Below are 22,157 nucleotides of genomic sequence, written 5' to 3'. Positions count from 1 at the left end.
CACTTTCCTCCTCTTTGTTGTTATTTGCTCAACCATGTAGAAAAGCTGAAATTTTCATCCGTAGAAGCAGGTACAGTGGAAACCATTGGCATTGATCTTGATTGTATTTCTATTGTAATGAAGCAAGATTCAGTTTGCATAGTTGAAGGCATAGGAACATGCTAAAAAGACTTCGTCATGAAAAGCTCAAATCCTATCAAAGATGTATCAAGTTGGGAAACTTGACCACTAGTAAGAGTTGAAAAATCTTCAAAAACATTTGCTAAATGATTGTATTGTTTGTGTGTAGGGACGCGAGGAGCAGCAGAGGAAATAGGAAGAGCCATGATATTAACCTCCAAAACAGGAATGGAAGGAGTGAAAATGGTGGAGAACGAATCCACAACATCATCAACCTCATGCAGAAAAGATTCTTCATGTATAGAAGATATACAAGCTTGTGCAGGCTTTGGAGGAGATATGATCGTGATTTCCCCTTCTTCATCTGAATCTCCTTTATCAAATTCTATTTCCAATTCCTCTTCTGATTCTTGAATTGGTTCAAAAACTTGAAATGAATTAGCTCATTTTCCGCCCTTTAATTTGAATTTGAGAGAACCCTTAGTATCAAAAGATGAGACACCATCTTTTCCTATGATCTCCAATTGTGACTTCCTACCAGGAGGACCAAAACTTCCACAATCCAAACCCATCTTAGGATTTACTCTTTTGAGGCCTTTACTTTTCAACCATTTATTGGTGTTTACTGAGATGGATTGAAATCTATCCATGACAGGCGTACCTTCCTTTTGTTGCCATTGAATAGGAAACAGACACTTTTTATCAAAGCCAACTTGATGAAATTCCGGATCAAGGATGTTGCCATCATTTTCAATTTGGAAATCTAAAGGAATTTCCAACATGTTAAAATCAATTATCTACTGCAAGGTTAATCTGCAGTAGTCCATCTTCAGAATGTCAAGCTCTGTCCTCATATCAATCCAGATATCTTTGATGCGATGAACATGAGTGTAGGCTCTTTTCATCTGATAATTCATCTCTTGGTAGTCAAAACCGTATCTAGCTTTGAACTTCTTCAAGGTGATCAATTGTAACTTTGCTTCCATGTTTTTTGCTTTAGGAACTGAAATGATCAAATAATTGCCAAGCCAATGGTTTAGCTGAGGTAATGCCAAAATTAGGCCTATGCAAAGTATGTTGATTACTCTGCACGTCCATGAGCTATCTAGCTAGCTCCATCAAGATGATTCAATCTGTAGCATACCTAGGTAAGGTATACGGCTCACCTTTAAAATATCCAACTCTCAAAGATGTGAAAGTGGGAAACTGAAGAAAAATACAGCCGTATTGATTCACCTTCTCCCATGCTACATCAGATACTCTTTTGACAAATAACTACTTATTGAACAAGCACCGGAAATGCCCAAAGAAAGCATCTTGGACTCTTCTATAATGGAATTTACTGTTTGCCAAAGTGATTTGATCATAATAATTCCAAATAGGAAACTGAAAACAATCTCCCTTGGTAGAAAGATCAGAGAAAGATCCCATGGCAGCAGTAATGTAAACAAGATAAGAATTCATGTAGAAGGGCACTAACGTTCCCACATTGCATATATGTTGGCAAAATGTAGTACTGATGAGTTCTCCCCAAAAGATGTGTTCTTTATTCTCCATAATTTGAAACATAAACTTATGCATTCATGGTTCAAAATCAGCAGAATCTTTAAAGCCACAAATCTTGCTGAGAAAGATGATGAAATCCTTATATTTTTGTTTGAAATTTGATCGATGAACGGTCTTTGGCCATCTAGAGAAGTTGCTTCTCTTATTGTCTAACCAGTAAAGGTTGAGATACTTCTGATAATTACCCTTTTGCTCATTCCAACATGCCAATGATGATTCTTTGGTCAAATCAGCACACTCTTCTTTATGTGGAACCTTGAAAATTTGCTCAATGATCTCAAGATCAAGGCCAATGATAACCTTGCCATCGGCATCTTTGATAGTCTTCGTCTTAGGAGTGAAACATCGTGCACATCCAAAAATGAAATCAAGTTCTATAGCTGCCATAGGAAATGTAGACACCAGGTGAATGTTGCTTCTCTTAATACGCTTCATTTGATGACTAGCTAGAGCTTCAACTCTTTGTAGAAAATCAGCCACATCCACATGACCAATCTTTGTGTCCAATACATCATCCAAAATAGATATGACTAAAGGAGTTGCATGAGCCAATTCCTTATAATATTGATATTTCATTTTGCCTTTGGATTTGGATGGCGAGTACATGTCTTGTGCTTGCGCTGCAACACAAAAATCCCAAAACACAAATATTTCATCAGAAGGAATCTCCATATAAGTTGACTCTGGATCAGTAGTGAAGGTTTGAATCTCCATAGGAAATGTAGACACCAGGTGAATGTTGCTTCTCTTAATACGCTTCATTTGATGACTAGCTAGAGCTTCAACTCTTTGTAGAAAATCAGCCACATCCACATGACCAATCTTTGTGTCCAATACATCATCCAAAATAGATATGACTAAAGGAGTTGCATGAGCCAATTCCTTATAATATTGATATTTCATTTTGCCTTTGGATTTGGATGGCGAGTACATGTCTTGTGCTTGCGCTGCAACACAAAAATCCCAAAACACAAATATATCATCAGAAGGAATCTCCATATAAGTTGACTCTGGATCAGAAGGAATCTCCATATAAGTTGACTCTGGATTGGAGACTTTACAAATCTGACACAGTGACTTTAAGAGAGAACATATGCATATGCAGTGGAGTGCGGAATGAAATGAATGGAATGTGAAATGAAATGGTATGAAAGTGAGAAAATGAAAGATGAAGTGAAATGGAATGGAATGAGAAAGCATGAAGGTAGAATGCATGGGAATGCGTGCAAATGAAAATTGCTGATTTCAAAAGGTGACTTAGCATTTCAAGACATTATAACATGAAAAATGAGTACATGTAAGTACAACATGTAACAGGAGATGGAACATGGAATGAGATGCAAATGCGGGTGAAGGATGCACTTCACATGTAAGTGTGAATGAAAGATGAGATGGAAAGCATGGAAAGATACGAAAATATGTATTTTCTCACAAAGGTGCAAATGCATATGGAGGAATGGAAATGGAAAATGGAAGTGAGATAATGAGTTTTATAGTCATTTTTGGTGAAAAGGGGAAGTCAAAGTACGTAGGAGGTGAAAATGACATCTTTTTGATTTTTCAAAATATGACTTTTAATCAAAATCGAACTTTTCGGATGCAATTACATGTAAGACATTTCGTGTAATTGTGTCGTGCGGTGGAGGCAGAAAGTGAGATGGGTGAAAATGGAAACAAAAAATGGAATTGCATATGTGAATGGTGAATGAGATGAAAAACATGTAATCGCAGTTGTTAGATGAAATGTGAGATGTCATGACATGGAAACAGAATGTGAAATGTGATAATGCTTTCGCATGTAATGAAGCAAAAACAAGTTCTTGGGAAAGAACTTGCAATTTCTCCAAGTGGAGAAAAACTGGCAAGCAAGCACAAAACGCAAAACACAAAAGAAACAATGTACCTTTGGAAAGTGACTCAAACATACAAAGACGCAATGCACTTCAATACTCAAATTCGAAATTGGGACTTGGGAAAGAACCGAAAACATGAAAATGAACAAAAACTTCATTTTTAAAAGAAAAATGCATTTTCCATGGCAAAGATTTTAACAAATGGCAACTATCAAGTAATTTCATGCATAAAATCAGAAAGATAAGCATGAATTTTAAGCAAAAAAGAAAGAGTCCACTTACATGTGCCAAAAATGAAGGGAAAAGATGCTCCAATGTTTGAAAAATTCTTCCAAAACACTTAGACTTTTTCCAACTTAACAAATTTGAATTGGAGAGGGCAGCAAACAAGAAGAATTTGTTAGGAGATGCCAAAACGTGCCCTATTCATGCTCCATAATCCAATGTTTTTGGATTCTAATACTTGTGGGATGTTTTTGGCAAAAAACGTTTTTCTCCATGATGATAGATCAAAACATTTTGATCTTTAAACACCAAAAAATGAACCACAATGCAATGTAACCTCCAAAATATGCCAAATCGATTTACTTGGGAGGAAAAACATGCATTAAAAATGGATTTATTTGCTGATTTCTCAAAAAACGTGCCCTAGAATGAAGCTTTCAAAAACATTTTTGAGCTTAATAAATCCATTTTAGAAGCAAGAGAAATCATTGCCAACCAAAAATGCCTCCAATGGAACAAATCTCATGCAAATCCATTGAGAAAATCTCAAGTTATGATCAAAATCGAGTTTTTGGAGGGCAAGAGCGTGTTCTTCAAAAATGGACTTTTGGAGGATCAATGCATATATTAAAACATGTCTTTCTCCAAAATCGGACATTGTTGGGTCAATTACATATTTTAAAACATGCATCTCTCCAATATCGCACTTTATGGGTGCTCTTACATATTTTAAAACATGCTCATAGGTAAAAACAGACTTTTTGGGGGAGGAAGCATATTTTAAAAATGCAACTCACCTTTTAGATGCCTAAGCATGAAAACTTCACTTTTGATGCAAAAGCATCAAAAAGGTCCACTTATGATGAACTTTTGATGTAATGACATCAAAAAGGTCCACCAAAGTAAACTTTATATGTAGTGACATGTAAAATGTCCACTTTTGATGTATTTTACATGTTATATATAAAATGTCCACTTATGAAGACTTTAAGTCATTTAATTCACTTAAAATTATTAAAATGTTACAAAATGGGTCATAAACAATATTTATTAATCATATTTTGAAATATAACATATAAACATCATTTAAAAGTAACATTTAAATAAACATTTGATTTTTAAAGCCAAAAATTAAACTGAAACTATATAGTTATATAGTTACTTTAAGTGAAAAATTAAAAAGTAACTCAACTTAAAATTAAAACATAAAGTGCACTATAGTCACTTTAAGTTAAAAATTTAAAATTAAAGTAACTTAAAAACATAACAAAATGTGAATATAAGTTATATTTATCGAAAAGTGAAAATCAAATTGAAAATATAACATCATATTTTTAATTCGTGTTGTTACACCCAAAAGGTCCACTTTTGAATCACTAAAATGAACATATCTTTTGATTGACAACTCCAATTGACCTCTAGGTTAGACCGAATCGAAGGGAAAAACGAAAGGTATGATATGAGCAAAACCAAATGACTAAAAACAAACACAAACTCAAAAGCAAAGAACGGACAATGAAGACTTCAAAAATCAAGCAAAGGCTCGACAAAAAGCAATACAAAAAAGATTTGACGAAGGCCTTCAGTAAAATGATTTGATATATGAATTGAAATTGATTGATCAATCAACATTAAACAATTGAATATCAAATTTAAGCTTAGAGAAATGCGAAACTAGCTTGAAAAAGTTTCATGTTGTTACCAACATTTTGTGGTGACAAAATGCAAGACAACAGTGACCTTTGATGAATAATGACTCCCACAAACTTCATTGTGAAATGCCTTTAGCAATTTCTCTTGTTTCTCTTTATCAGCACACCTAAAGAATGCCCTATATAAACCTTTCTCATATAGCATGTCATCCAATTTTACATATTTAGCAGCTTTTAACCTCTCTTTATTCTTTTCTCTTTACGACTCAAATACTTCGGACATTCCTCATATATTAAGTAATGTGTCACATTTGTCAACCAGGTATACTATAAACTAATGAAAAGGACCAACAACAGCTCATTCTTCTCTTCTTTGTTCTCTACCATCAATTTGCAAAACCCTTGGCCATGGACCAATTTCATAGGTCTCATATCAAGATCAAATTCTTGAATCTCCGTTACCCAAGTTGATCTATTGTTCATCCCTACTTCATGTTGAGTTAAAATACTTTTTACAGTAGGGTTAGGTACATACACAACAGAATGAGAATGAAGTATATAGCACCTATAATGTTTAACAACCTTGACAACTCCGAAGGTCTATTTCTGAACCAAAGAGTAGTTCAATTCATGCCTCTTTAGCAGTATGTTGATGAAAGCAATTGAGACATCTTCATTTAAGTCATTCTTTTGCAATAGTATACCAAACATGGTGTACTTTGAAGCATAGTAATATATAATAAAGTCTTTCTTTAAATCTGGATTGATCAATGTGGGGGCTTGTGCAATTGCTTCTTTGATGGATTCAAAGGCTTTCATTGCTTCATCGCTCCATTTAAAAGTTTTTATCTCGCTCATTAAACCTACAATATGTTTAGTGACTGATACAAAACATCAACAAAAGTTTGCCTATCCAAAAAAAGATTTAACCCCACTTCTATTGGATGGTACACATAATTGTTGGATAGCCTTAACTATATCTACATTAATTTTGTATCCCTTCTGTAGATACAAGGTGACCCAAGAACTTACCTTTTGTTATATAGAATACATTTTTTTAGGATTTAGAGAAACCCCATGGTCCTTACACCTTTGCAAAATAGCCTCTAGGTCCTTCTGGTGATTTTTCCTTCCCTTAAAAAATGACTATGAGATCATCTAATTAAATGACAATTATCTTATTTCTCAAATGTTTGAAGGTCAAGTTCATTGCATGTTGGAAGGTTGCACTAACATTAATCAAGCTAAAGGACATAGGACTATACGTAAATGTTTCCCAAGGGATGGTAAAAGTTGTCTTGTGTTGATCCTCTTCAGCGATGCTTATTTGATTATATCCAGGGAATCCATCTAACATAGACAACATCTTTGCTCCTACCACCATCTACAAAAGATGACCCATAACTAGCAATGGATAATTGTCCTTCAATCTAGCTTGGTTCAGGTTCCTAAAATCAACACAAATCCAAATCTCCCCATTTTTCTTCTGCGTAGGCACAATGTTGGCCACCCAAGTTGAATGGTGGATCAAATATATGATTTGGGCCTTTAACATCTTATCCACTTATTTAAAAATTGCATCTACTACCTTAGGAATGTAGTTTCTCAACTTTTATCTAAAAGGATTTGCTCCTTGTTTAGAGGGATATGATGTTGGAATTGTCCTTCCCCAAAAAAAATTAGATTATCATAGGACCATGTGGACACATTTCTATACACGGTTAATACATAAAAGAATTTTCATTTCTCTTCTATGGTGCAACATTTCCCCAGGTTAACAAACTTAAGATCCAATTCGCTTCCAATATTTATCTTGTCATAATCACCAAAACTACTCAAATCAGGGCTGCTTTTTCTTGTGGTATAGCTATTACGCTGATCAAAAAGTTTCTCCAAGCACACCAACCCCTTGAGAATCCTATTTCTTTTCAACCGAATAATGTCTTCTTTCAGATCATCTCCCAGGTTAGGACAAACTTTTTTGCAATCTAAATCTAATCCTTCAAAGAACATGGACAATAAGATACCTATATTTTGCATAAAGTTATTAATTTGTTTATCATCTTAAAAAACTAGGCATGACTCAATATTGTCTAGGATGTTAGGACAATAAGTTATCTCAATTCTATTCTCAAAATCTGGTTGGGGGAGTAAGAGATATGCAGACACTGCAAGAGAGTTTGCCCTTGAATTCAACTCTCTGGGTATTGCTTCAATTGAGAATGCTTCAAACCTATCTATTTCATCCCAAACCCTATTTTTCTAATGCTTCAACCTTTCATTCTTTACAGTAGAAGTATTCTGAACTTGCTTCACTATCATTTCAGCATCTCCTTTAGCATTTAGTATCTTTATTCCCTCCCTTTTAGCCTCTTCTAATCTCAATAGGAGAGCCTCATATTCTACTATATTTTTAGTATTACTAAATTCCAATTCAAAAGAATAGGGGAGATTACTACCCCAAGATGATATCAATAGCACTCCACCTCCTAAATCGATTGATGAGCAGTTGGCATCAAATTACAAGGTCCATAAGGCTACATCCACGACAGGTTCAATCTTTTCAACATGTTCGTCAAGAAGAACCACATAATTGCCATGTTCACAATCTTGATGTAGAATCTAAGATCTTAGATCTTTTCATAGAAAAACCGCATATCTGGATTTCACTTTTGGTTAAAGTACGACCTTTTGTTTTCCCACCAGTATAGTAGCCTGTGATTAGTCCTTGATTTCGCCACCTAAATCTTCGTACAAAGTCCTCCTTAGAAGCATTTCATTAGTTAGCAAATATGTCAACAACCAAGATTGTTAGTTTAAGTTTCTTACTTTGATGGGTCACTAAAGCTACTAGTGCATCTTTGATTTGTCCAGTAAAAGAACTTGTTTTGAATCCATTGAATAACATCTACCAAAGGTTTTAGTGAGTGGAAAATCTAAGACCTTAGCTACAAAAAAAGGCATAATGTTATTAGAGGCATTGGAGTCAATTATACAGTCATTCAACTTATGACCATGAGGATAAGAGTATATAAGGAGACATAAAACAGTTTTGTCTTAAGTGTTAGGCTGAAGAGTTTCAACTAGTATTCAGCCTTTGGTTCAGGTTTCATAGCAACTAATGAACTGGGGAAAGAGGACATAGAGGCCTCCAAAGATTGGGCATTAACTAGCTGCTTACTCATAATTTCAAATTGAGAACTATTGCCATATTCAATTAGTTTATCTAACTTTTTAGGGTTTAACCTAAGTATTCAGTGGGAGAGATTTGAATTTTAGATGACTTACAGAAATCAACAATATCAAAAGAAGATTTTGATTCAAACCTTTTGAGCATTTGAACTTCTCGTATCATTGAACTCTAAACCTTTAAACTATGACTAGTTCGAACAAAAGGTTCCATTTTTTGTTAAAATTTTCTGCAGATTGTGCATTGTTGAATGGCTTAGCTCTACACTGACTCCTTGCCTAGATCGTGCATAAGGGGTCTTCCAAAGTCACCAAAATAGCACCTCCCTTTTCAAAATCCAACTCGTACTCAAGGAAATAACTTAGAGTCGCCTGGTTGTTTAGAAGTCCCTTCATCTTCTAGCACCTCCTCTACAATCTCTTTTGGGTTATTAATTTGCACATATCTCACCATTTACGTGCATGAAGCTCCATCATGGTCATCAATTAAGTGAAAAACACAAATATTCGCCTTTCTTGCAAGAGGTTCAATCGCTAATCTCTATTGAGCAGGTGGTAGCTGCAATGTCTTTCTAGTTGAGCCTACTTATTGACTGAGACCTCAGCTAGGGATGTCTTGGTAAGATTGTGGATGTGGTACATTGGCCTTAGGTAGTTGTCTCTTAATGGCAATTGCATCATTAACAAGCATCTGTAGAATAGGGTTGGAAGAGGTGGAAGCTTGAGCATCGGGTATTTGAACCTCCTCCTTCCATTTCCCAATATTAATATGATCATCTTCAAGTGCAATGGTGAGGGTCTGAGATACTATTAAATCTGCTACTCTTTGCCTTCTAAGATGAAACTTGATATCTAGGGGCATCAAGTTAATGACAAAGCATTTTTTATTTTGTGTTGGGCCTTTTTTCCAACAGGAATTTTGTTCATAATCTTGTCATATCTAGCTACAAACTGTCTCATGGGCTCATATATTTCCTTCTTGAGTTGGGTAAGTTGGGCCAAAAATACATGTTCATCCTCAGCTCCTTTGAATCTAGTTTCAAACTTGGTTTGCATATCATTCCAACTAGTAATTAAACCATTGGGTAAGCGATAAAACCATTCAGCTACACCATATGTAAGGGTTTGCACAAACAACCTGACAACCACATCTTGATGTTGAACAGCCAATACACCACACATCACATTGAAGGCATTTAAATATTGATCAATAGATTTCTTACCGTCTCCACTTAATTTAGGTAAACCCACCTTTTGGTAAGGGATTTAATTGGGCTACTAGGTCTAGAGGTCCTCTTGCTGCCCCCCAAGGTTGAGCCATGGGCAGAATGAAATTGATGGGCACAAGATTTATGACAGCAGGTTGAACAAAATAATGCAAGGTCAATTCCTTACAAAAAGGCGAAAAAGTAGACTTAGGTGGGGAAGAACGCCTACTCCGTGATCACCTCGGTGTAAGGTTTGGTGAAAAGCTCATATTTTGCAGGGCTTCAATACAGGATCAATCACTTTTTTCTTTCCTTAATAACCTAGTATATCTTCTGAACTCCAGTCCTTTTTAGTCTAGGGACACAGTTTATCACAATCAAATGTCCAACCTTTTCTGGATTTCTTGGGAATTGGGGTGCAGGGTTTCGGATCTGGTTTTTTGTTTGCATTCCCCTCTGTCTTTCAAAGAGAAATCTCAAGTTGGCAGCTATATTTTCTTCTCTTTCCAATACAAAAATTTCTCTTCTATAATTCTTAGGGCTTCTTCATACACACTAGGGCAATATATTCAACTCATTTATAATGTCTTCCTATTCATCTTGACAACCAAGGTTGGTTGTACTACAGGAAAGATGTTTTCGTGGGATAAAATCATATTGTCCCATAACAAAGTAATTGTTATTATAAATCAATTTTATTCTCCCCCAATAGAGTTGCCAAAAATCTGTTGGTTAACAGATTTTGCCTTCTGATTTCTATTAAATTGACTTTATGACCTTTTAAATGAAGATCAAAACTATCACCAACAATTGGTAAAATCACTCACGATTAACCCTCTGAATTTAAGGTTTAACTCCCTTGAAGGTATTAAATGAGCTTGTAAACATAAAACACATCAATGAAATACTTTTACCAAAAACCATTAAAAAGCTAAAAACATTCATCCATCACCATGAACTGAACATGTCGATGATATATGATGATTTAACAAAGCACACAAAATTTGTAATTTGTTGAATCAAAACAACAAAAGTAAACCCATGTACTAATTCATGTCTTCGCATATATGACTAGATAGTTCAGAAGTAAATGATCAGCACACAGAAAAATTAAATTCAACAGAAATCCATTAATTCACAACTTCAAATGCACGAATTGGAGTGGTAATAATCATATCTTTCATTCACAGATAAAAGTTTCCTGTCCTATCCATCCAAAATACATGAAATCTAAAATATAAATTATAGTTTTCCAAAGTGTAGGCCTTTTAAGTGTATAACAAAGACCCATATATAGCCACCAGGCCTATAGTTTTTGGGAAAACCGTAGTAAAGTAAACTAACCCCATTTAGGAGTAAAAGCAGTTATGCGTAGCAAAATATAACTAACTAAAGAAAAAAAAGCTAAAATCCAATAGCAGGGGAGCTAAAATCCCACATTACAATCATGGTTGGTGCATAGTTGAGGCACTTACTAGTTGGTTTTGAGGACTAGCACATTTGCTTCTCCATTCTCGATGTACTACTGAAAAGTCCACTGTTACTTGGTAGTGTAGGAGACCAATATGAATTATGCACTGCTTCCACACCTCCTTACCCTTTTTGACTCGGGCAACCTCTTCATGCACTTCCATATGATCTTGACAGATCGTCAACATCAATTCAATGCATGCCACTTTAGAAAAGTCTTTGGTAGTAAGATAATTAGTTTCCTCAACATACTTAATCTTTTCCTTAATAGATTTGATCATATCGTCGACCTCTACCATTTTTCCATCTTCCTTCATTAATTGGATATCAACGCATTTTAGATCCTTCTACATTGTATATGTTACTTCTATCAAATCTTTCAACAATTTGATCAACTCCTTGTGCCCTTGTTTAATGATTGAGTTCCACCACTCAATATTCTTCTTTGAAACAAAATAATAATTGCCATTAAGCCCAGCTATAGGTTTTCTTATCCTACATTTTGTGGAATTTTGTCACCACAAAATGCAGGTAACAATACGAAACTTTTTCAAACTAGTTTCCAATTTCTCTAAGTTAAATTTGTTATTTGATTGCTAATGTTGATCGATCACTCAACTCCAATTCACATAGCAAATTCTTTTACTGAAGGTTTTTGTCAAGTCTTTTTCGTTTTTCTATTTGTCAAGCCTATGTTTGACTTTTGAGGCCTTCATCATCATTTTCTTTTTTTTTGAGTTGGTTTGTTGGTTTTTAGTCCTTTGGTTTTGCTCAAGTCATTGCTTTCGGTTTTTTCTTCGATTTGATCTAACCTAGAGCTTAATCGGAGTTGTCAGTCAAAAGATATCACCATTTTAGTGCCCAAAAAGTGGACCTTTTTGATGCAACTACACAAATTAAAAATACCATGTTATATTTCTAGTTTGACATTCATTTTTTGAAAAAAAAATATATATATCTTAAATTCACTTTATGTTATATTTTTAAGTTTATCAATTAAATTTTCACTTAAAGTAACTATAGTGCACTTTATGTTATATTTTAAAGTTGAGTTTACTTTTTGATTTTTCATATAAGTGACTATATTAACCAATGTAACGAGACTCGGACTCGGCTTGCACTCGGCAAGGGTAACTTGACTCGCAACCTGGCTCTGACTCGTGACCCGACTCGGCGGTGACTCGGCAAAGTGAAAAAACCTTGAAATTTTGAGATTTTTTAGGATTTAAAGAACATTCCATGCACCCATATTGAATAAAGCGTAAAGACGCAATAACATCATTAAATAGAAGATAATTTGATCATAATGCACATGCCACATACTTAAAGTTAAAAACATAAAACTTAAAAGTCAAACATCGATTACATATGTACAATACTACAAAGTTACAAACTGACAAAGGTAAATTGCTAAAAGTAAATACTATATTACTAGTAATTAAAGCCAAACTAAGATAAATCCATGCAAACCATCAAAATGTATATGTATTATCATTTATGCATTATGAAATCCAACACATCAAGATTCAATAGTCATCATCAAATTCAAATGTTCCAAATGCTGATCATTTATTAAGTTACTGTTAAACTGTTAAACAAAAAGTTAAAACAAGACTATAAGTCTACAGCCATGGCTCTTAGTTTGAGTCATCATCATCCTCATCCTCAGGCTCATCCTCATTGTCATCCTCATCATCATTGTCATCCTCATCCTCATCCCCAACCTCAGCCTCAACCTCAGGCTCAGGCTCAGTATAATCTACAAAATGCCTCTTAGTAAGGCATCTAAGGTAGGTCCTGGATGTCTCAATAGCCATAGCATCAGCTCGTGAAGTGCCTCTAGGATCAACTATACTCTCTGCCTCTGGCTCTACCAATGTCTATGAGGTTCCACTAGGAACAACTGGAGCTCTCTGGTCCTCTGCTGCCATAGCCACAGCCTCAACCTGGCCCTCTCTATCTGCCTAGTCAAGCCACTATAGGTCCTCATCATCAAAGACAGGATCAGTAGCCTCAATGATCCAATCAGACTCTGGATCAACCTCCTCTAGAGTAATCGGAGAGGTGTCACTAATTAAAATCTCCCTGATCCTAATGCGCAGGTTGTAGTGCACAAAGACTAGACTATTCATTTTCTGCACAGACAACCTATTACGCCTCTTTGAGTGGATGTGCTCGAACATGCTCCAGTTGCGCTCACATCCAGAAGCACTACTTGGCTGGCTCAAAATACGGATGGCAATTTGCTGAAGGTCTTTGGTTGAAGGCCCAAACATTTGCCACCATCTATCTGAATTTTGAAAAAAGGAAAACAAAAAAATATTAGTCTCATTTCAAAATTTGAACTTTAAGTTTAAAGCTAGAAATTTAGAAACTAGATTGTATAAGGCTTAAGCTGCAATCTTTACCTGGCTGCAATTTTGTACGACCTTCTTTGCAAATTTGACTTGAAAAAATGGGCCCTGATGCATTATTATAGGCATCCATCTCAAGCAATATATCTGTGGGATTAGGGGACATCTTCGATACCACTGTGTATAGGCCACTAAGAACCTCCTCGTCTGCCTTGAAATCATCAAGGAAACGGTGTGCCGGATTGAGGTAATAGGCTGCTGCATGGATGGGCTTATGAAGCTGATTTTGCCATCTCCTATCAATTATGTCCCAAATAGGGCCATAGTTTTCCTCAACTCCTACATATTTGGCCTTAATAGTCTCCTTGACCCTATCCATGCCCTCATAAATGTAGCCCATAGAGGGCTTCTCGCCATCAGCAACTCGTAAGAGGGCTACAAGGGGCTCGGTGATCTACAAAACAATTAAACAAAAAAACAATTTAGTGAATGATGAAACTTTGCAAAGTTGCACAATGAAAATAAAACAAAAATATGTATGAGACAAATTAATTTATAAAATTTTAAGACTTAAGCTTTTAAAATTTAAAATTTAAATTTTAAATTACCTCCACAATCTTCGAACATGGCTCCCAAAAATCATCATCATAAATGCATTTTGTTGCATCTATCCCTGCAGGGCTGCTCGCAAAGGAGAAGGAACTCCATTCTGGACCAACAAACATGCACCTCAACTCTAACCTTGAACTCAACAAGGATTTTAGTGTGATAAAGTTAGAGGCAAATCTTGTGATATCAGAACGAGCCAACTCCTTTCCCTTCGTGTATTTCCTCATAGTGCTGAGGACCAAGGCATGATTATAGATGAACTTACAAAGATTTTTGGCCTTGGTAACACATGATTTCACCCATACAAGCTTGCCAATATCCTCTAACATGAGGTCGATGCAATGGGCCGCACATGGAGTCCAAAAGATTTTTGGGTGTCTCTCCATCAATAGTTTTCCTGCAGCAATTTTAAATTAGTTAGTAAACAATGAAAATTTTAGTATTAAAAAACTTTTAATTTTCAAAATTTAATGAAAAACTAAAACAAATTTTTTAGAAGTAGAACTTAGAAAGTTAGAAGTTAAAATTTTACCTGCAACAATATAATTAGCTGCATTATCTGTCACCACTTGGACAACATTGTCTTCCCCCACCTCCCTTATGACCTCTTCAATAGTCTCACATAAGAATTTTGCATTTTTCATACATGAGGAAGCATCTATGGACCTCAAAAACATGGTGGATCCTGAAAGTGAAAATTAAACAAAATAATTATCATTCAAGAATCAATGCTCAATAAAAAAAAAATTTCGTTTTTCAATAATAGTATACATTAAATTTTAGACTTCAAGAAGTAGAGCATGATGAATTACCTCCGCTAGAAACAAGAAAATTTAAGAGGGTTCTGGACCTCCTATCTGTCCATCCATCTGTCATAATGGAACACCCCTTTTGGCTCCAAATCTTTTTGTGGTCCTCCAACTCAAGTTTCATCTCCTCAACCATATCTAGCAAGAGGGGGCCACTAAACTCATCTTCAGTGGGGGCTTTGAACCCCGCACCACAGATGGAAACTGCATCAATCATCCCTTGCCAATAAGGATTCCTATTACATTTATAAAAATATTTTAATTAGCATATTTCAAATTTTCAAACATCAAGTTAAAAGTATAAAATTGAATATAAATTTTAAAACTTAAAACGTAAAACAATCAAATATAAATGAAGTTGAAAACTTGAAGTACCTGGCTGCTATAAATGGAATGTCGTAAAAAAACCAAAACTTGCAAATTGCTCTTACTCCAGCTTCATGTATCTCCCTATTCCAACCCATGCTCTCAAGTGAGGGTTGTGCACCAGGAGTGGTACGCGGTACAAAAAAGTTGTCCAACTTACTAGATTTTTTGACTCTAGGACAAAGAAGAGCAGCACTACTAGAAGGGGCAGCAGCAGTAGCATCACTAGAAGTGCAAGGAATAGATATAGAAGAAGCACGAGCAACAGAAGCACTAGGACGATAGGGGGGACGGGAAGAACCTTCTCCAACACAGCCTACTGACTCAGAAACATTTGCAGATGAACGTGGAAGGGAACTAGAACCAATCAAAGCTAACTCTTCTAATTGTTTTTTTTTTAATTCTTTTTCTTGTTCATATTTTTCCAAGGCTACATAACAAAAACGTTGAGCTTCAACAGTTGCAGCTCCACAAGGCTCATTATGATGACCACCTAAGCCAGCAATATGGTATTTTAATCTATTTATCCCCCCACTATTAATGGTTTTGCAAAATAGGCATTTTGTTTGAGTTATCTTTCTACCCGAAAATTCTATGGCGAACTTCCAACACTCATCTTTTTTGTTGCCTTTATAGAGCTTGGGTTTTTTACCTCCTGAAGCCATTATGATTTAATTAAGGAAAAAAGTAAAGGTTGCTGCAATAAGACATTTTAGACCAAATATTACCATTTCAGCATTGCATTTTATCAAGATCTAAAGTTATAAAAAAACTCATAAACAAACAAAAAAAATTCATGCAAAAAACCCATAAGCATAGACAAAAAAATCATCAAAATCTAAACAATCAAGTCTTACCTCTTTCAAATGCTTTGGGAAGTGTTGAGAAGAGCTCCTATAAACTTCTTGATGATCTAAATGCAAGCTCCAATGTCACAAATGCAAGCTTTTCTCCTCCTCCTTTCAGCTGGTTGCAAAACAAGAAAACTCTATTTCTCTTCTACCTCTCTCTCGTTTTCTTCCTTTCACTATAGACTGTTATGGGAGCCCTTTTAGGGTTATATGAATGATATGAAAAATAAAAATAAAAAAAAGTTGAAAAATTTTATATATTTAATAGTCGAAATTTTGCCTACCGCGGCTGAGTCAAGCTCAACAGGTCAGGCGAGTCACGCGAGTCACTCCCCGTGACTCGGCGAGGTCAGCGCAGCTCGCTGACTCACACGACTCCATGACTCACCGCGAGTCACGTTACCCTAATATTAACTATATAGTTCAATTTAATTTTTGATATTTAAATCAAATGCTCTAATAAATATTACTTATTAAATTATATTTACATATTATATTGTTAATATGATAATGTAAATATAATTTGTCTCACTTAAGTGATACGTTATCAAAAGTAAATTGACATGTGCTTATTAAAATTACTTAAATGTGTTAAAATCATTTAAAAGTGGACCTTTTTCATGTCATTGCATGTAAAACTCAATTTAAAATGTAAAATCATTTAAAGGTGTACCTTTTTTATGTCATTGCATGTAAATCCACTTAAAATGTGCAATTACATCAAAAAGATGAGCTACATCTGTTATATGCATATGCATCAAAAAGGTGAGTTTTTGCCTTTAGTTGCATATGCATGTAACTTAAACATGTAATGGCCTCTAAAAGGTGAGATTTGCTTCAATACATGTTTTTAATATATGCATAGACCTCTAAAAGGTGCTCAACTTAAAGTGTAAAATTATTTAAAGATGGACCTTTTTTATGCCATTGCATGTAAATCTACTTAAAATGTGCAATGACATCAAAAAGATGAGCTACATGTGTTATATGCATATGCACCAAAAAAATGAGCTTTTGCCTTAAGTTGCATATGCATATAGCTTAAACATGTAATGGCCTCTAAAATGTGCATTTTGCATTGAAACACATGTATTTGGTCCTCCAAACCTCGTTTTTGAAAGAACTTCTTATGTGTGCCCTTCAAGAACTTGTTTTTCAGTCCCACGCTTGGATTTGATCATGGAATGATTCAAAAATCTCAAGGAGAAGAAGTGTTTTTGCATCTTTTGGCATTTCCATGCTATAGATGTTTTTATGCTAAAAATGATTTCTTTATGATAATTTTCAGTCACGTTTTTCTCCAAAAAAGTCCATTTTAGAGTAATTTAAATCACATTTTTGCAAGGAAACGAGGCATTTTGGCATATTCTTTCATTTGCATTACACCGAGGGTCATGTTTTTGTATTTGGAAGTCAAAAACAACTTGTAACATGCACTTAGAGATGCACGTTTTTTCCAAAAACGTCCCAAGAGCATGCATTGCCAAAAATGTTGAAGTTGGGAGCATTCTTAGGGCACGTTTTTGTCATTGTGCATCAAAAACACCTCATTGGCTGCCCACTACAGATTTCTCTTGCAAAGTTTGAAAAGGTCTAACAATGTTGGAGAATTTTTCAATATTGGAGTTTTTGACTCCTTCATTTTTGGCACGTAATCATCATATAAGTGGACATTTTCCTTCTTGCTAATAAATTTGTATGTATCTTGCAAATTTTGTGCATGTTTTAGCTTGATGTTTTACACTTGTTGATTTTGTTGCCATGGAAAGTGTATTTTTTCTTTTAAAATGATGAAATAGTTCATTTTCATGTTTTTGGTCTTTTCCCAAACTCCAAATTCAAAATTGCATATTGAAGTGCTTAGCTTATTGACATGTTTGAGTCATTTGCCAAAAGTATGTTCCTTTTTTTAAGTTTGTTTTTCTGTTTTGTGTGCTTGATTTCTGGTTTTTCTTCAAAGAAGTTGCAAGTTCTTTCCCAAGAACTTAGTTATGTTTCACTTCACTCCATTTTCCATTTCATGCAAAAGCATCATCACATTCCATTTCCATCTTTCCATGTCACAACACTTCGCATCTCGTTTGTGTAATAGCATCTCTAAAACCCATTTTTTACTTAAAGTCACTTTTTGAAAGGTCAAAAATGTCATATGCATGTTTTCCCATGTACTTTGACTTCACCTTTCCACCAAGACGACTATAAAGTTCATTTCATCTCTAGTTTCATTTTATTTCCATCTCTTCATATGCACTTACACCTCCATGAGCAAATACATGTTTTTCCGTATCATTACATACTTCGCATCTCATCCGTTATCTGCACTTACATGTAAGCTCATCCTCCATCCACATTTGCATCTCATCTCACTTTCTATCCCTTATTACATATTGCACATACATGTAATCCGTTTTCCATGCAATAATGTTTTGAAAACCTAAGTCACTTTTGAAAATCAGCAATTTTCATTTGCACGCATTCCCATGCATTCCACCTTTTCATATATCCATTTCCTTCCATTTTCACTTCCATAATATTTCACTTCATCTTCCATTTCGATTCACTACATATGTATGATTTCTCTTTTGAGATCATCTCATTGGGTTTACAAAGTTTTAAATCCGTACTCAAACCTTTGTTGCTGATCAAGAACATCAACTTGTATGGCAATTTCCTTTGATGATGTGTTTATGTTTTGCGATTTTTGTGTTTCAGCACAAGCGCAAGAGATGCCCTCACCATCTAAATCTAAGAGCAAAATGAAATATCAATTTGATAAAGAGTTGGCTCATGCAACTCCATCTCATGTCACATCCATTCTTGACAATGTGTTAGACACAAAAATCAGACACATGGACATGACTGATTTTCTACGAAGAGTAGAAACTCATGTTGATCATGAGATGAAACGTATTAAGAGAAGTCATATTCACTTCGTATCTACATTTCCCATGGCTGCCATGGAACCTGAGTTCGTTCTTGGATGTGCAAAACATTTCAACCCAAAATCAAAGAAAATCAAGGATGTTGATGTCAGGGTTATTATTAGTCTTGATCCAAAAGTTATCAAGCAAATTTTCAAAGTGCCACATAATGCAAAATGCGTAGATCTGACCAAAGAATCATCTTTGGAAATTTGAAGAAGGGAGATTATCAGAAGTAAGTAAATCAATACTAGTTGGATACCAAGAGGAGCAACTTCTCGAGATGGCCAAAGACCGTTCATAGCTTTAATTTTAAGTAGGAGTACAAAGAGCTTATCATTCTTCTCAGTAGGGTTTGTGGTCTTAAAGATTCCACTAGTTTCGAACCATAGATGTACAAATTCATCTTCCAGATCATGGAGAATAAAGAACACATCTTTGGGGAGAATTGATTAGTACTGCACTCTGTCAATAGTTGCTCAATGTAGGAACTTCAGTGTCTTTTTACATGAATTCCTACCTTGTTTATATTGTTGCTACCATGGGATATGTCTCTGAACTCTCAACCAAAGGAGATCATCTACAAATTCCAATTTGGGATTACTATGATCAGATCACTCTGGCTAATAGTAGGTTTCATTTCAAAAAAGTTCACGATGCTTTCTTTAGGCATTTTCGCTGTTTGTTTGATAGACAGTTATCCAAAAGGGTATCTGATGAAGCTTGGGAAAAGGTAAATCAGTACGGTTGTATCTTTCTCTAGTTTCTAACTTTTACTTGAGGATTGGATACATTGAAGGTGAGCCATATACCTTACCTAGGTATGCTACTAATAAGATCATTATGATGGAATTAGCTAAACAACTCATGGAAGTTCAATCTGATCAACATGCTTTGTAAAGTCCTGGTTTTGGTATTTCTTCTGCTAAACCCTTGGTAATTGGCAATTATTTGATCAATTTTGTACATAAAGCAAAAAACATGAAAGCAGAATTGCAACTGATCACTTGGAAGAAATTCAAAGCCAAATTTAGCATTGATTATAGAGAGATGAATTCTCAAATCAAGAGGGCTTTCACACATGTTCATCACATCGAGGATGTTTGGATTAACATGCGAACAAAACTAGATATAATGAAGATGGATTACTGCAGATTAACTTTGCAACAAATCATTGATCTTAACATGCTTGAGATCCCATCAGATTTCCAAATTGAAGATGATGGCAATGTTCTTGATCCCGAATTTCATCAGGCAAGTTTTGATAAAAGATGCCCTTTTCCCATTCAATGGCAGCAGAAGTAAGGTACATCCATTCTTGATAGATTTCAATCCATTTTAGCAAACAACAATAAGTGGCTGAAAATTAAAGACCTAAAAAGGGTTAATCTGAAATTGGGTTTGGATTGTGGAAGTTTTAGTTCTCCTAGAAGGAAGTCACAGCTGGAAATAACAAATAAAGATGGAACTTCTTCTAATGCAAATAAGTCTCTTAAATTCAATTTGAAGGGTGGAAAAGGATCTAAATCATCTCAGATCCCTGAACAAGTTCAAGAATCAAAGGAGGAATCAGAGAAAGAATTAGAGACAGAATCATACAAAGAAGATGAGGAAGAAGAAGGGGAAGTTATGATCATATCTCCTCCAAAACTTGCACAGACTCATGCACCATCCATGCATGAAGCATCTTTTCTAGATGAGATTGATGATGATGTGGATTCATTTTCCACTATTTTCACACTTTCTATTCTAGTCTCAAAAGTCAATACATTGGCTTTTCACATTTCTTCAGCCGCTCCTCTCATTTTAGCAAATAAACAATATGAACATATGGGAAGTTTGTTTGAAGATTTTTTAACTCTTACAAAGGGTCAAGTTTCTCACCTTGATACATCTCTAACAAGTTTGAGTTATTCATGAAAAAATCCTCTCATCATGCACCTATGAATTTAGCTGTGCAAACTGAATCTCGCTCAGTCACAACGGAGATACAATCAAGATCAATGCCAATGGTCTCCACTATACCTGTTTTTCAACTTGCCTGCATGGATGAGGAGGATCACAATGAAGAGAAGGAAAGTGGTTGTACCTATGGATAACCTCCCTATAAAGAAAACTAATTCCAAACCTTTGAAAGATAAGATTGTTTCAAGGATCTTAGTTGATCGGAGAAAACCAAGTTTGTAGAAGTTGCTAAGCCACTAGTCAACAAACCTGTTGAAGAACTTACCCATTCTAATTACAAGTTCACTAAGGTAGAAATTGGGAAGCAGTCATGTTTGAATTGATTGCAGGATGCTCAAGATGCATTAGCTAATGTCTCAAAAAGAAATCATGAATTATGGGAGAAGAAGAATCAACTCAAACAGGAGGTTGCTTGATTAAATGAAGTTATTCGGCAACAATCTTTTCAAAGTGTTGTTATTGTGTCTCAGACATCCAAGGAAAGAAAGTTGATTGAAGCCGCCAAGTCTTGGATAGGAGAAATCACCTCTGAAGGAGTTCAAACATGTTGTCCTGCATTTTGTGGTCTACATTTTATCACCACAAAATGTAGGTAACAGTACGAAACTTTTTCAAACTAGCTTCACATATCTCTAAGTTGAATTTGATATTCAATTGTTTAATGTTGATTGATCAATGAACTCCAATTCGTATATCAAATTGTTTTACTGAAGACTTTCATCAAGTCTTTTTTGTTTTTTTGTCTGTTGAGGATATGCTTGATTTTTTTGGCCTTCGTCATCTTTTCCTTTCCTTTTGAGTGTGCGTTTGCTGATTTTTAGTCCTGTGGTCTTGCTCAAGTCATGGCTTTCGGTTTCCCCTTCGATTTGATCTAACCTAGAGCATAATCCGAGTTGTCAATCAAGAGATATGGTCGTTTTAGTGTCCAAAAAGTGGACTTTTTTATGCAATAGCACAAATTAAAAGTATTATGTTATATTTTTAATTTGACATTCACTT

At 35.1% G+C, this 22,157-nt stretch overlaps 2 protein-coding genes across 2 annotated transcripts in view; both read right to left on the bottom strand.

The window, feature by feature from the left end:
* The window catches only part of SR (serine racemase), a 218,527-nt gene that overhangs the window by 139,685 nt on the left and 56,685 nt on the right, over positions 1 to 22,157 (bottom strand). The gene's annotated exons all lie outside the window — the stretch shown is intronic.
* Positions 12,825 to 15,203, bottom strand: LOC149543200 (uncharacterized). Its single transcript, XM_089796250.1, has 5 exons — positions 15,059 to 15,203; positions 14,779 to 14,931; positions 14,246 to 14,643; positions 13,692 to 14,091; positions 12,825 to 13,573 (listed from the first exon to the last, which is right to left on the bottom strand). The coding sequence occupies exons 1-5, from the start codon at positions 15,189 to 15,191 to the stop codon at positions 13,260 to 13,262; spliced, it is 1,398 nt and encodes a 465-aa protein (XP_089652376.1). The 5' UTR covers positions 15,192 to 15,203; the 3' UTR covers positions 12,825 to 13,259.

The sequence above is a fragment of the Cupressus sempervirens genome, chromosome 8 (assembly GCF_028749045.1).
Source record: "Cupressus sempervirens isolate cs-2001-9-10 chromosome 8, ASM2874904v1, whole genome shotgun sequence".
NCBI lineage: Eukaryota > Viridiplantae > Streptophyta > Pinopsida > Cupressales > Cupressaceae > Cupressus > Cupressus sempervirens.
This window is presented reverse-complemented; position numbering and strand designations above follow the sequence as displayed.